The sequence below is a fragment of the Dendropsophus ebraccatus genome, chromosome 13 (assembly GCF_027789765.1).
Source record: "Dendropsophus ebraccatus isolate aDenEbr1 chromosome 13, aDenEbr1.pat, whole genome shotgun sequence".
NCBI classification, from domain to species: domain Eukaryota; kingdom Metazoa; phylum Chordata; class Amphibia; order Anura; family Hylidae; genus Dendropsophus; species Dendropsophus ebraccatus.
In genome coordinates, this window is record NC_091466.1 from 51,184,559 (window position 1) to 51,199,891 (window position 15,333).

Below are 15,333 nucleotides of genomic sequence, written 5' to 3' on the forward strand. Positions count from 1 at the left end.
CCCCTATCCTGTGGCACACCAATTGAGTTTAATAGACTGCAAATGGTCTAGTAACTAGATGGAGCGAGCGAGCGCAGACCAGTCAGGCCAGCGCTCACTGTCGGTGCTATTACACTCGCCAACAGCGAGCAGCAGCCGGGGTGCGGGGAGCAGCCCAGGTGATCGCTAGATCGTCCGGGCAGCCCATAGAAGATAGCGACGGCAGCACCTCGCTATTGTGATCACTGATCTTTCGCCATCGTACATTAAATCTTCTATTACACAAGCCAATTAACAAATCGCTTTGTGCAATAGGGCCTTAAGACTAAATCCCTTAAGTGCTTCTTACATGAATCAGTAAAGTATATGAATGCTGCAGCCACTAGTTTGATAAACCATGGCAAAAAGCAAAGCAAAAGCCTGGTCCCAATGTCTGTATAAGACATATGTAGTTCTTAGAACGTCCGTTCTGTCTGCACATTGTGCCACCTACCTACATTACTAGTTCCTCTAAGAACAGACAGAAGGACAGAGTTAGTCATCTGTTCCTCTCAATGTACCAGGTGTCCTGATATGACCCAGGGTCAACTAAAAAGCAGCTGCTCGCAGCATAAAACGTAGGGAGATCGCCCACCATAGACAACAGTGCCCGTGTATTCCTTGTGCTATTTGCAAATACAGAGAAGCTGACATGAAACGCTTCCTCCAGCTATAAATAGTCATCACTTCCCTGGAGTAGCTGGAGGAGCCAGCTCATACATACGCTCAGAAGCAGAGGAGGAGCAATGGCCGCCCCCTGTAGGGACAAAGCAAAGAACGTTACCACAGCAACACCCGATGCTATGTCACACAAAGAGCAGCCCTCATGGAGGATGCCGCAGCTGTGGGCAGCATCTCCCTCAATGAAGCAAAAATCGCTACGACATTTTATGAATTACGTGGAAACAGCAACATTTCATCCAACATGTTATCTGCAAGTTTAGGATGGATTTACACATGACAACCGGATACATGGCCTATATCTTTATATAGATTCCCATAACAGTTCGGATGTATAAGAACCACCTCAGCAATAACATCATACAGGAGTGTATGTATCTATCAGAAGAAGGGACACCACCTCGCAAGCTATGAACAAAAGTTATGATGGCTGCAGGGCTCTCGGAGTAGGTGAAGTCTGCAGACTGTTTTTTTTTTATTAGAGATGAGCAAATCACCTGTCTAAACGAAACTTCTCCTAGTTTCCTAGGACTGGATTCAGCTTCTCCAGACAGCCGGGGAAGAGCGACAGAGCAGAACAGGGTTGAAAGGGTTGACAAGCCGCTTGCTGATCAAATAAAGCTCTTTGCTTTCTTTAGACGCGTGATTTGCTCATCTTTACATTAAATACACAGGGAGGCATTACCTGTTTGGTTTCCTTGGGGAAAAAAAGCCTTTTAAGCAATCTGTGGCACTCCAGATGTTGCAGAACTACAACTTTCAGCATGCCCTGAAACCAGGAAGCACCAATCTACAAAAACTTAGTGATTATTGGCCAAACCAATCCCAACATGATCTCTGGAGACATCGGTATCTGCAGGACTAGAACGATTTCTTCCTATGGCAAATTAAACTGAATAGAGGAGACTTTGTGAATCATTTACTACCCCCAGCACACAGCAGGATTGTTGGGCCCAGTGTTACCATGCTATGTAATCTAGCAGCGTTATTTAGTCGCCAAGATGGCACTATTCAGTAAGAAGCATTGAATAACAGCTCTAATTCTTTACATGTGAACCCCCACCATAAAACTTTAATGCTCCTGTCAACTGCAGGCAAGTATATTTAAGGCTTTTTCATGCAGCTCCTCCCTATACAGTATAATAGGCTATATATCTGGAAATACGCGTGATGTATATTTTCAATAAGTGCTGCAGCATACCAGTCAGCAATTTTGAGCCATCAGAACTGCTGACAGGCCTATACAAACATCAGGGCGGGGAGCCCTGCCATGCCTGATGTCCCAGCCATGCACCTTGCATGACCAAGATAAACATTGCTGAAGGTCCTGGCCACCTGAGCTGCCCAGAACACTGTGTACCAACATCATTCCTGCACCCTACTCTCAGCCAGCACTGATAGCTATAGCAGTCTCCAGATTTGATGCTAAAGCCGAGAGAAGCTAGGAACACCGAATACAGAGTGGTCTGCACACCTAACAAAAAGTGGCAGCTACCAAAAGCTTCAACAACCTGCCCGGTTGGACCTTCGTATAGGCTTGCCAGCAGTTCTGCTGATGGATCCACATTAAAGTTTTGATTGGTCTGGGTCTGAATGCTCAGACCTGTACCGATCAGGACATGGAGCAGGAAGAGGAATGCAGTAGCACTCCATAGGAGCCCATCAAAAGTTTTTTTTTTTTTCCTTCTTAATTCACAGCAAAGAGTGGATGTGCTGCAGCTCGTCTTCTCCCCACTTGTTCTCCCAATCGGTACAGGTCTGAGACAATGACTGATCAAAACATCTGACATGTCAAAAGTTTTTTTTTTATAACTACAGGTACACTTTAAAAGTATTCTGGATGTCACCACTTAACACTTAACAGTGATTGTTTTGTGACTTTAGCAGACTTGCCGAACTGTTCACTGAACCCAAATGCTTAGCATTTGACTCCTTGTTGCTGGAGAAGTTGGATGTCGCCCTAGGGCTGCCAGAACTGCCTAGGGAGGCATCCAACTTCTCTAGCTATCGGGAGTCAAACAGTGAGGGTTCAGAGAACACAAACACACACAGAAGATCAAAAGAACCACTCATTTAGAGGTGAATCCACACTAGTAATATTGTGGAAAAAAAATTGTCTGCAGCACAATTGTAACATGGCTATTTTCAATCTGAATGGGCTTGAGAGCGAACCACAGCAAAAGATTGTGCTTTTAAAAAGCCAATGCATCACTTCCCAGCTTCTTACCCTAACAGGTACCTATCATTTCAACCAACTTCTGACATGATGGCATCTCAGTACCATGACCTCCAGTATAAAGGGGCAGATAATGCATGGCTGCATGCAATGCGACTCTTCATCTTTGCTCTTAACAGCCACGTACAATTATAATTAAAGTCTATGGGATCTCCTGCATGTGAAATTGCCAAAAGAACCATAGACTTCCACTATAGACTGCTCACTAAAACTGAGATCTAATGGCACAGCACGTGCCCTGCTCCTTCATTCTAACAATTGTGTGAGTAAGCACCTGGACCCCAATGGACACAAGTGCCTTGCATTTATTTGGACCCGTAGCCCTGCTTGACACAAACACTGAAAATTCAGCTCTTCTAAATACAGGGTACACCACATTAGGACAGATCTGTAGATCCTGTAATAGATAGAACCGCAAACCATTTTCATCCAGAACTTACTGGTTACATGTGAAACTAGGTATACAGAGACTCATCCTGAATAACTAATGCTTTGCTGAAGACAAGCTCTCCCACAAGGCGTTCCATTTCCTTCCCATGTATAGTAAATAGAAACACGTCAGCAGTAAGAAGCAGCCATCTACAAGGTATTTCCCTGAGGGCCTACACTTCACATGCAGAAATACAGCAAGATATAATCAACATGAAAATAAATCATCAAGGACAGTAACCTGCCAAGTCTAAGTGACTTCTACTGGTGCCAACAGACCCTTAACAGCTTGACCAAGCCCCTACAGTGCATTTTGTGAGCTGACAAACAAAGCAGTTTTCTGGCAGCATAATTCATTGCCTATATGGAAGTACTAGAACTAGAGATTAGTACAATGTTTACATTTAGATATAGAGTCAGTGAGCAGGTGGACATGTTACTTGTCAGCAGACAGTGTATACATAATTGAAGGAAGCCATGCGCTGCTCACTAGTGTTCTGTAAAGAATCTACTAGGGAAGTCAATGTAAAGGAGGTCCCTAGCACATTTGTCAAGCAGCCTCTGCTCCGATGGCATCTATCTATGTATAAGTAAAAGATAAGGCCACAAAGTGAACATTTACTGATCAGGATGGTGGTAAAGTTGCAATTCAAGGGGATCTATAAACTGGATACCAATCTTGCTGAAAGAGAATAGATATTCCCCATAAGCAGCTGTTAAAAGGGGTATTCCCAGCTCAACTCGCATAGATAAACTTGTAGGGCATGTCAGGATATTTTGGCAAATGTGTTCTTGTAGAAACCTCTCTCTATGGGAGGAAAAGGAGAAGATGCAAGTATTTGCAAAAACATCCTTGATGTGTATGTGTTCAATTAAATAGCAACCGACTGAGGGTAAGGAGAAACCTGTAAAATGCGGCTGCTCCAAGTCCAAAAGCAGGTCTCACCTCTACAAGGAATGAGAGGGTTTCCTCCCCTATGCCCTAGGACAGGGATGGGGAACCTTTGGCCCTCCAGCTGTTGCAAAACTACAATTCCCATCATGCCTGGACAGCCAACAGCTCTCCAGGCATGATGAGAGTTGTAGTTTTGCAACAGCTGGAGGGCCAAAGGGTCCCCATCCCTGCCCTAGAACAGAGGACACACATAGGCAGAGATTAGCACTACTGGAGTGTTCGCCATTTGATTACCCGTGGCTGAAGCTGAATGCAACCCTAGGGGAATGCAAAACATGAATTCAGCCTATGGCAGGCAGCCTTAGGGCTGCATCCAACTTTACCAGTAATCAAATGGCGCACACTTGAATTCGGACGGACCTGAGCATGCTCAAGTTGTACTCATCTCTAACAGGCACCCTTTTTATTTGCAGTTAGAACCTTCGGCTGGCTTCTGGGACGTGTTCACCCTTGTTCTACATCTGCCAATCCAGGGGGATAGATAGCAGTGTGAACGCAGACTTACTATTGGCAGTCACTGCTGTAAGTATAGTACCTTACTGCATTTTCTTGCCAATTTTTACACCAAAGAAACAGTTTGGGTCCTGCACAAAAACTACAAGCCGCACCAATGGATGTTTATCAATTTGACAATGACTTCAAAACACACTCATCATTGGAAATAGCAGTATCAAACTTTATTGGAATCTCTCAAAACATCACAATTACAGAAGTCATCATCTACTCTGACTAACATACATACAACGCTGCAGATCACTAGATCAATCTCGCTTATAGAGCTGATCTGAAATGTATTACAGATCATACAGGTTAAAGGTCATTATATATGACAAACAGCCAGATAATACTGTGGCATAGAACGGAAAGTTTAACCCTTGCAGCAACTCACAATTAGCTATACCAAATCCACCCACCTGATATAAAGTATTAGAGACTTGTTGACAAAACTTTGTGAAGAATGGGAACAGACAATAAAGGGAAGTTTTTCTAAATCTTTCTTTCCAATCTCCATCAATAACCATGCCTGCACATCCCACACCACTCTTATGGCGTTTTACCTGACCTCAAAGATTACAAGCATCTGGTAGCAAACAAACAGTGCGGCTCCAGCTTCTCATGTAGTCCCAGTCATTCCTGCAAACAAGACAAACAGAATAAATGGAATGAAGTGATGCAGCAACACAATGAAACGATGCAAGACTGCAACGAAATAACCAATTACTGCAATTAAATGATGCATTCACATTGTCACTGCATGTGTGAACAGCCTCAGAAAGAAGATGAACTAATGGACAAATATCTATGTGTGTAAATCAAAGTCTCCATGACCACATTTCTGAAACTCTTATAAGCTTCTGGCGAGTAAATCAGCCATCCACTTAATGGTCTTAGAAGAGTTGTTCTGCACCACCAGGCTGCCGATTCCGTGGAGAAGTCTGTAATGAGACCATCCTGATAATAACTTGTACAAGACTAAATAGATCAATGGCTTACTCATTAGGTTAAGTGAATCTCCCTGTAGATCTGCTCTGCAATCACTTTGAGGGACTTATCCAGCATAATGCTACGTTTACACGAAACTATAATTCGCCCGATCGTACGATTAACGATGTCGGAGTAACGATTTTTTTTCATAACGTTCAGCGTTTAGACGGTACACTATCGTACGGAAAATTCGTTTTGAGATCGCTTAAGCCTATCTCACACATTGGTTAAAGGGGTTGTCCAGCGTGGGGGCTATTTTTTCATATGGCCGGGGAGGTGGCTGAAAGAAAAGACGTCCACTCACCTCCCCGGTTCCAGCGGCGGGTCCCGCATCGCTCCGGTGCCCGGCCGCTTCCGGGTGTCTGACGCAGGCCCGAGACCTGACATCTCAGGTCCGCTCAGCCACTCAGTGAAGGAGGCGGAAACCCCCGATAGCGGCCGGGAACCGGAGCAACGCGATGGAACCGGGGAGGTGAGTGGACATCTTTTCTTTCAGCCACCTCCTCCCCGGCCATATGAAAAAATAGCCCCCACGCTGGACAACCCCTTTAAGTCGGCGAGCGACTGTTCACACGGAACGATCTGTGAATTTTTTTGCAAACGATCAACAACAATTTGAGAAGTTGTTGAAAGATCAAAATGAACGATTTCTCACTCGTCGTTTGATCGTTCGCTGCGTTTACACGTACGATTATCGTTCGAATTTGAAAGTTATCGTGCGAATTCGCACGATAACCGTTCCGTGTAAACGCTGCATTAGACAAACATGGCAGATTTCTTCCAAAAGACAACGCAACACACCTGTTGTGGGAAGTGTCAGGTATCACAGCTACATCAAAGTGAATAAGGACCCAGTTGTAATACCACACACATTTTATCAATATAAACTATTCCACAAATACCAGTGAGGTGTACTAAAAGTGTTAGGAACAGTTTCCTGCATCTATTGACTAGTTGTAATAAATTAAAATACCTGTGTGGTGCATCCAAAGCATTCCACCAAGTGAGCACAGTACTCCAGTTTCCATGTTTAGCCGAGTTTCTTGGACTTTTCATAGTAATTGAGCTCACAAGTGACAGCAGAGCCACACTTCAAGGAGACATCTGTCCAACACAGTGATCATCCTCTCCAATCCTCTTCACCATTTCTTTGTGCATCTGTGCCTGGACACCGAACTGGAAACTCCAGGATGAAAATTTTCTGTAGGAATTCTTGCCCATGCTGGAATATCTCATGGTTACGCCAATTCTATGTGTAAGTTTTTATCTGGGAAAAAAAAAAAAAAGTCTAACTAAAGTCAAGTGACATCTCCACCAACACAAAGTCATCTCATCTCTACGGATGCCCATAAATAATGAGTATGTTCACCAACATCTGAAAATACCTTTGGAAAAGTTCCCCAGCGACCATAGGCGTTCCACATAACAGGCCATGGCAAATGGGAGCAGAAATTTAGGACAAACATTTCTCAGCCAGGTTTAATAATGGATTTAATCAAAGGAATACAGTACATTTTCTTAGGTGGAAATTAGAGATGCGTGAACCTCAAGCATGCACGGGTCCCTCCCAATCTGAGCGTGCAGCACTTTGATTTCCAGGACATACAATTTCAGCCACTGGTAATTAAATGCTGCACGCTCAGATTGGGACTGAATTCTAGGTTCGCTCATCTCTAGTGGGAATTGTAATGTGCTTAATGTGACTGTACCACTAGGCCCAGGCAGAAGCACTGGAGGCGGGCGACCCACCCTTAGTGGGAAGAAACCCCAGCTCCTCCATGACGTGACTCCATTAGAATCAATGGAACCCTATCAGAGGGGCGGGGGGTTCCTCCCACTAAGGGTGGGTCGGCCCTCCTCCTGTGCTTCAGCCTGGGCCTGGTGGTACAGTCACTTTAAAAGAGCCTCCACTTTTTTCTTATTACAGACACTCACTCTAATATAACAAGCAGTCACTCACCTTCCACATTACCTGCAGGTCATTCAGTGTGACACGCCATACATGATCAGTGACTGTTAGATGTCAGGTTCTGCAGCTCTTCCTTCTTGTTTGGAAACCAAGACCTGAGAGGAGGGAGGGGGGTTTAAAAAGAAACTTACTATACACACACACACTTATAAATGGAGTTGTTATGATATATTGAGATATATATATATATATATATATATATATATATATATATATATATATTAGTATTTATTAAACAAATGTACACAATTTCTATAAATGCTACAGCTACACAGTGAGGGGGGGGGGGGGGAGGAATAAAAATCACCAAAAACAGCAATCTTATCACATGCTGCTATGTAAAAATGTAAGCGTTGCTGTGATTGGTTGCTATGGAAGAGTGTTAGCAAAATAAAAGAAATCTACCCCAACAGTAACCAATCACAGCGCAGCAATCAGTTGAAAATCTGCTTTTATAAAATGAAAGCTGTGCTGTGATTGGTTGCTGTTGTGCAGATTTATGAAAACTAGCCAATCACAGGGCAGCAATCAGTCTACGTTCTGCTTCTGAGAAATAAAAGCTGCGCTGTGATTGGCTGCTACTAGAAAGCGGCTTTCCTGTTATATTACACGTCTAGCCCGGTATGAGTTCCTCATTATTATGTGGCGCAAGGCCTCCGGGATGCCGGTACACCAGAGCCGCCATTAGCAGCACGTAGCCGCTGTCCTTAGTCACCACACGGCCGTACAGCACAGGGTTAACCGCACGCGGAAGCTCAGCTCCTTTGACAGTCATGACTTCCTGTGACGCCGCTGATGTCACCTCAGCAAATGGATTCCATTGCCAACAACGTCACAGCCTTCATATGACCTCTGAGGCTGCTCAGCAGCTAATATCTTACCGGTACATGCCGCTACGGCGTCCGCACCGCGTCTACGTCCTGAGGGAAAGGCAATAGAGGCAAAGCAGCCGGTCTCCATGGCGTCTGTCCGTCTCTCGGAGCCCTATGCCTCCCGTACCGCTCGCTCCTCCTGCCCGTCTAAGCATAAAATGGGAAACTTCCCCCTTACAAAATGGCGCTGAGCCCTTTGGCGAGCGCATGCGCACTGGATGTAAGCGCGCACCAGTTCCCACCCCCTTGCGCAGCCCTTTCAGCTCACTCTAAACTCGGCTTTAGTTCCGTTTCCAGGAAACAGAGCGGCCAATTGTATGACAGGGACGGCTTCATCGCTCAAGTCGCTTAACCAATCAGCGTTCTTCTAACTTCATCCGGATCCTTGCTATCCAATGGTAGCTAGAGAGGGACTGACTTAGCGGAAAGCCGTCCAATGAGCGACGCCAACCTCTGGGAACCAATCAGCGAACGGAATTATTATACCTGTATTCCAGGCAGCCAATGATGTTTTTAACTTCGCGCAGCCAATGAGCGCCCTGTATTCTCTCACCAATCAGGCGCTGCGTCTGCTCCCCACGGCATGAGGATGAGCCAATAGTCTTCGGAGAAGGACTGGTTCTGCTCAACAGCTTGTTATTTCGTTTATTGCTTGCAGTTCCGTGCAAGTGGGGAGTTGTAGGAGCCGAGTGTGTGAGTGAAACTTTCACCCGTTTTGGGGTCACTTTACGGTTTTGGGGGTGCGCTATGGGGAGCGGAGACCGGTGGCGGTGCTGCTGGTGGTTGAAGGGGGGGCGGGATCCTTGAGCTCGGGGCATCCGGCTTGGCCGAGAGCTGACTTCTCCGGCGAGAGTTTGGAGGTATGTGACGGGACTGGGGACTGAATGGTCGGCGGCTGCGGAGCGCCGGGGTGTGAGGGGGACGAGGGGGAGACGGGGAGGGAAGTGCGGGCAAGTGTGAGCGGACGGCTCCGTGTGGAGATCTGCCGGGGCCGGGGAGGGGGGACCGGGCATATGGGGAGTCCGGCCGGGTGTCAGAGGGACCGGAGGGGGCGGGGGCTGCTCCGTACACACTACGGGAACTTGTACATGAGGAGGATGCGGGAGGTGACGGCTCTGTCATAGGCACCGGCCAGCAATGGCGACCTGACATTCCGCCGCCTGGATGAGGGAGAAGCCGACCCCCGCACACAGCCCGAGACCCCCGCACACAGCCCGAGACCCCCGCACACAGCCCGAGACCCCCGCATCTAACGCCAGGGACCCCTCATCTCCCCGGACCCCTACATGATGTCAGCCCCCCCCCCCCCTCATCTCTGCGGCCTCCACATCATGTCAGGGACCCCCTCATCTCCCCCAGCCTCCACAAGGTGTCAGGGACCCCCACATAATGTCAGCCCCCCCTTCATCTCTCCGGACCCCCACAATATGTCAGGGAACCCCTCATCCCCCCCCTCCACATCATGTCAGGGACCCTCTCATGTCCCCCGGCCTCCACATCATGTCAGGGACCTCCACATGATGTTAGCCCCCCCCCCTTCATCTCTGTGGACTCCCACATTGTCAGGGACCCCCTCATCTCCCCCAGCCTCCACAAGGTGTCAGGGACCCCCACATAATGTCAGCCCCCCCCTTCATCTCTCCGGACCCCCACAATATGTCAGGGAACCCCTCATCCCCCCCCCCCCCTCCACATCATGTCAGGGACCCCCTCATCCCCCCCCTCCACATCATGTCAGGGACCCCCTTATCTCCCCCCCCCCCCCTCCACATCATGTCAGGGACCCTCTCATGTCCCCCGGCCTCCACAACATGTCAGGGACCTCCACATGATGTTAGCCCCCCCCTTCATCTCTGCAGACTCCCACATTGTCAGGGACCCCCTCCTCTCCCAAGACGCCCCACATTATGTCAGGGACCCCCTCATCCCCTCCTCTCCCCCGGCCTCCACAACATGTCAGGGACCCCCTCATCCCCTCCTCTCCCCCGGCCTCCACAACATGTCAGGGACCCCCTCCTCTCCCCCGGCCTCCACAACATGTCAGGGACCCCCTCCTCTCCCCCGGCCTCCACAACATGTCAGGGACCCCCTCCTCTCCCCCGGCCTCCACAACATGTCAGGGACCCCCTCCTCTCCCCCGGCCTCCACAACATGTCAGGGACCCCCTCCTCTCCCCCGGCCTCCACAACATGTCAGGGACCCCCTCCTCTCCCCCGGCCTCCACAACATGTCAGGGACCCCCTCCTCTCCCCCGGCCTCCACAACATGTCAGGGACCCCCTCATCCCCTCCTCTCCCCCGGCCTCCACAACATGTCAGGGACCCCCTCATCCCCTCCTCTCCCCCGGCCTCCACAACATGTCAGGGACCCCCTCCTCTCCCCCGGCCTCCACAACATGTCAGGGACCCCCTCCTCTCCCCCGGCCTCCACAACATGCCAGGGCCCCCCACCCCGGCCTCCACATCATGTTGGGAATCCACCATCCTCTCCAGAGCAGCCATATCTTGTCAGGGACCCCCTGATCTTTAGACTGTCCAAGTCATGTCAGGCCCCTCTTAAATTCTTAAGACCACCGCAACATGCTAGGGATTACTTCATTTCCATCAGACTATCTGCAACATGCCAGGGGCCCCTTCATTTTGTGAGGGATACTGTGCGGTAGGAGGTGGCGGGTACTGTGCGTATTGTGCGGTAGGAGGTGGCGGGTACTGTGCGTATTGTGCGGTAGGAGGTGGCGGGTACTGTGCGTATTGTGCGGTAGGAGGTGGCGGGTACTGTGCGTATTGTGCGGTAGGAGGTAGCGCGTATTGTGCGGTAGGAGGTGGCGGGTACTGTGCGTATTGTGCGGTAGGAGGTGGCGGGTACTGTGCGTATTGTGCGGTAGGAGGTGGCGGGTACTGTGCGTATTGTGTGGTAGGAGGTGGTGCGTATTGTGCGGTAGGAGGTGGCGGGTACTGTGCGTATTGTGCGGTAGGAGGTGGCGGGTACTGTGCGTATTGTGCGGTAGGAGTCATCAGGTGATTGCTTTGATCAGTGCCACTGTAAGACTAGTACAGACTGGGGGGTGTACATTAGTATTGTCCATTAGGGGCCCTGTTGGCATTATTCAGGCAGCTCTGGAAAAGTTCAGTTGCCCACCAGCTAGCATCGCAGTTCATACCATAGGTGACCCCTGCGGAGATCAGTGCTGTCACTCACTTTACGGCATAAGCATTGGGGATACATATTCAATGTATTTCAATTCTTCCCCCAAAGTGATAGGAGGTGGTTTCCCAGTAACACCCAGGGTTTTCAGGGGGTTTGGTACATGTGCTTTTTAGCGGGTGGGCAGTGGGAATAACATTATTGATGAATTTATATCGCCGTCATAGGTAACGTGTGTTGTCTTCCTCTTTACAGTTGTAGTGAAGACAAATCTTCGAGCTGGAATCCCTCAAATAACCTTCGACGATGAAGGTAAGAGCCTAAAAACCTGCAGGGGGAACTGCTTTCCAGACAGCAGTGCTTTCTAGGTGGGGTTGGTACCATGCCGCCTCTCAAGGCTTCTGTGTGTCAGCCGTTGCATGGAGGATGGAACCTTTTCTGTCATACTTGTGGCTATGTTCCCACTACGTAAGCAGACCGGCCGTTCCGTGACCCGGCCGGGTCATGGAACGGCCGTCTCTGCAAAGATCTTTCCGGCCGCAGTGTTCTGATGCGGGCGCATCAGCGCGCACCCGCATCAGAACTTCACACAGTACACAATGAAGCTTGCGGCCGGAGCCGCTCGCTTCATTGTGTGAACTGACAGGTCTTTGCGGCGCCACATGGGGTCCCGTCCAGAGCGTATACTATGTGTATACGCTCCAGCCGGGATCCCACAGAAGAGCAGGCTGTGTTCCACACCGTACAAAGTACGGCTGTTGTGGCCACTACTTTTACGTAGTGTGAACATAGCCTGTAGCTGCACGTTCCTTTATTTTGTTTTCCTTCCATGTGACACATCCTCAAAACATATAGTAGTGTGTGTGTGTGTGTGTGTGTGTGTGGATGGATAGATAGAGATAGAGCTGCGTCTACAGATGTAGCAGTTATGTCACTGTTCATCATGTGATATCCCTGAAACTGCAGTGACGTGTAACATTGAGATCACACTGCAGTAAGGAAATGGTTAAATCAGGCAGCTGTGCTGCATCTATAAATGTTTTGCTCCTAGCCTTTTGAAGGGAAATCACTGGAGATTTTAGGCATTGTGACTCTCAGAGCTTTTACTAGGGTTAGATGGGAACTTCTTTGTTCCTCTGGTTCTTTACTAATCTATGATGAGTATGTTATAGATGTCTGTGCTCTTGTCAGGTAGCTTTGCATTCTGCTGTCTAGAGTAAACTATCACTTCTGTCATTTGTCTCTTTGGCTTACCTCTGTTGCTCATATGCACACTTCAGTTACTAGCTTGATGTGTGTTTGCCTCATATTTTTCTGTGTAAGTCACATGGGTGTTATAGGTGTTAAAAAGTAGGGCAGAGCTAACTGGATGCAAGACGTGATCTTTTTTCACTGTTGAAGACATGGGGTATGTTCATAGGAAGCTATGTACTTATCCCATCCACATGGTGGAGCCTGTGTAAACAAACACCCTCCTTTTGCAGTCCCTGAGATCAGCCCTCAGACCTAAACTTCTGTACTACAAAGCTGAAGCTTGTCTAGTACTCTCTTTCCATTAAAGCCCTCTAAATTTCATAGTCGGCCCGTATATTCCTTTGATTGTTTTTCCTTAGTCTTAGATTTATTTTTTACAGATCTGTCTGGTAAATTATTGTAATGTGTAGAGTGAATTGCGCAACATAAAAAGTATTAGATGCCTTGTGTAGGCTGCGCATACTCACTTCTCCTAGCCTCTGTAGTTGGGCAGTAAGTGACCATGACTTAACAGAAGGATCTGTAGGGGAGAATAGATGTTTATTAGCCTGAGCACATAAACCTCACACCCTGGATGTCTTATTTCTAGATTGACATCAGAGTTATTTTCTTTGTCTTTTGTTTTTTTTTGTAGTTGAGGTAGCTCTTTTTTTTCCTGCCATGTCTTTTAATATCTGCAGCTGTCCCCTGTGCCACATGGCAAGAGGTGTTAACCACGCAAGTTGGCCACATTGAAATGAGGCAGAACTCTCATTCCATTGTATCATATAGTAATTGCATTTATACATATAGGCATATGTTAAAGACCTATGTTTCTCTTTGTCTGTTTAGGCAGCGGATGAGCCTGCCTACCTAACAGTGGGGACCGATGTCAGTGCTAAATACCGGGGTGCCTTCTGCGAGGCGAAGATTAAAACCGTTAAACGGTTGGTGAAAGTTAAGGTAGGTTGTAATAGTAGCTCTACATAATTCTGTGCTTTGCAATGTGCTCTGTTCAGAATGATACCAGTAATTGTGGTGATAAGCTGAAATGTAAAACAACTTTCTTGTTGAACCACAACTGCCAGGATAATTAAACCAGTTGCGGAGTTTGGCTCCCATGTTAGGAGGGTGATTCTTTGCTAGCCTGTAACCTTTCAGCTGGAGTGCACTTTTGGATTTGCTGCATCTTCAAGATTTTTAGTAGTTAGTTCTTTTTTTTCCGTCAGTGGAGGTATAGTTCAGCACTAGCTATCAAGAGTCCTTTGCATACGTTCAATGTTCATTCATTTGCTTTCTTTAGTGTCTTTTGAAGGGGTCTGCATTTAAAAAGGATCTCCTTCGTTCCTATCTCCTTCTCTTAATGTGGCTCAGGTCATACAGCTTTATTTTACATCTGTCAGTGTAATGAAAACAACATGTCCATAACACTTACTATAAGTATCATAACAAAAAGCTAAACTTTAATATTCTTTTTTTTGCATGCAGTAAGGCTAGGGCGATGTGGCGATACGGCGATGTAGCCCCATTGATTTAAGTGATCCCTGCTGCATCACCACTAATGTGGTGACTTTTTGCTTCGAAGTTTTACCATGTGTTGTACATGGATTTTGCTGTGGATTTCACCTCTTGCCACATTGTAGGTGGAGAAAATCTGCAGCATGTGGAAAGGTTTAGTAAAAAGATTGCCTCTTCCCTGCTACTGTAATTTGCCCCAGATTTTCCCTGTGTGAGCATTTCAACCACATGTGAACTTAGCCTTACAAATACCACATATTTCTATCTTTAAAAGGTGATATATCTGAACTTGAGACCTCCACCACGTTAGATAAAATAGACACTGCAGTAATAATGTATTGATGCTTTCCCTGCTAAGGGCCAGTTCACACTGAGAAAAATCGGCGGCATTCTCCGCTGCAGAATACTGCCTGCCTCAGTGCCTCTTTGGGAGGGCTTGCACGCCTCCGCTACCTCCACTCTCCGCTCAAAGAATTAACATGTCAATTCTTTGAGCAGAGAGCGGTGGGGGCATGCGAGCCCTCCCATAGAGACAATGTTTGACACTGAGGCAGGCGGGATTCTGCGACGGAGAATTCCACCAATTTTGCTCAGTGTGAACTGGCCCAAAGTCTTCCCTGCACTGTGGTATTTCCAGTCACCAGACTGTGCATCAAAAAGTAGTGGCTTTAATCTATTTTTCATGAGATGGGAATAACCTTTTATCTTTATATTTTGCTGTTTTCCTTTACGTGCTGGTTTACTGTTTATTGGCCTCACCACCTTCACTGATAATCAGCCCGTATAAGATCAG

At 47.5% G+C, this 15,333-nt stretch overlaps 1 protein-coding gene and 1 long non-coding RNA gene across 4 annotated transcripts in view; one reads left to right on the forward strand and one right to left on the reverse strand.

Annotated features, from left to right (window-relative positions):
• Nucleotides 1-4,974: 4,974 nt before the first annotated feature.
• LOC138771486 (uncharacterized) lies at nt 4,975-8,897 on the reverse strand. Its single transcript, XR_011359626.1, has 4 exons — nt 8,655-8,897; nt 7,765-7,868; nt 6,778-7,071; nt 4,975-5,453 (listed from the first exon to the last, which is right to left on the reverse strand). It is a non-coding gene; the product is annotated as an uncharacterized lncRNA (long non-coding RNA).
• The window catches only part of ARID4A (AT-rich interaction domain 4A), a 54,339-nt gene continuing 47,572 nt past the window's right edge, over nt 8,567-15,333 (forward strand). Inside the window, exons 1-3 of one of the 3 annotated variants that reach the window (XM_069951228.1) lie at nt 8,567-8,656; nt 12,045-12,101; nt 13,875-13,985. In XM_069951228.1, the coding sequence (XP_069807329.1) occupies nt 12,096-12,101; nt 13,875-13,985 (117 nt within the window). In that variant the 5' untranslated portion in view covers nt 8,567-8,656; nt 12,045-12,095. Of the gene's footprint in view, nt 8,657-8,981; nt 9,339-9,471; nt 9,506-12,044; nt 12,102-13,874; nt 13,986-15,333 lie in introns of those variants that run through there. The other 2 variants (XM_069951227.1, XM_069951229.1) reach the window with 2 other exon arrangements.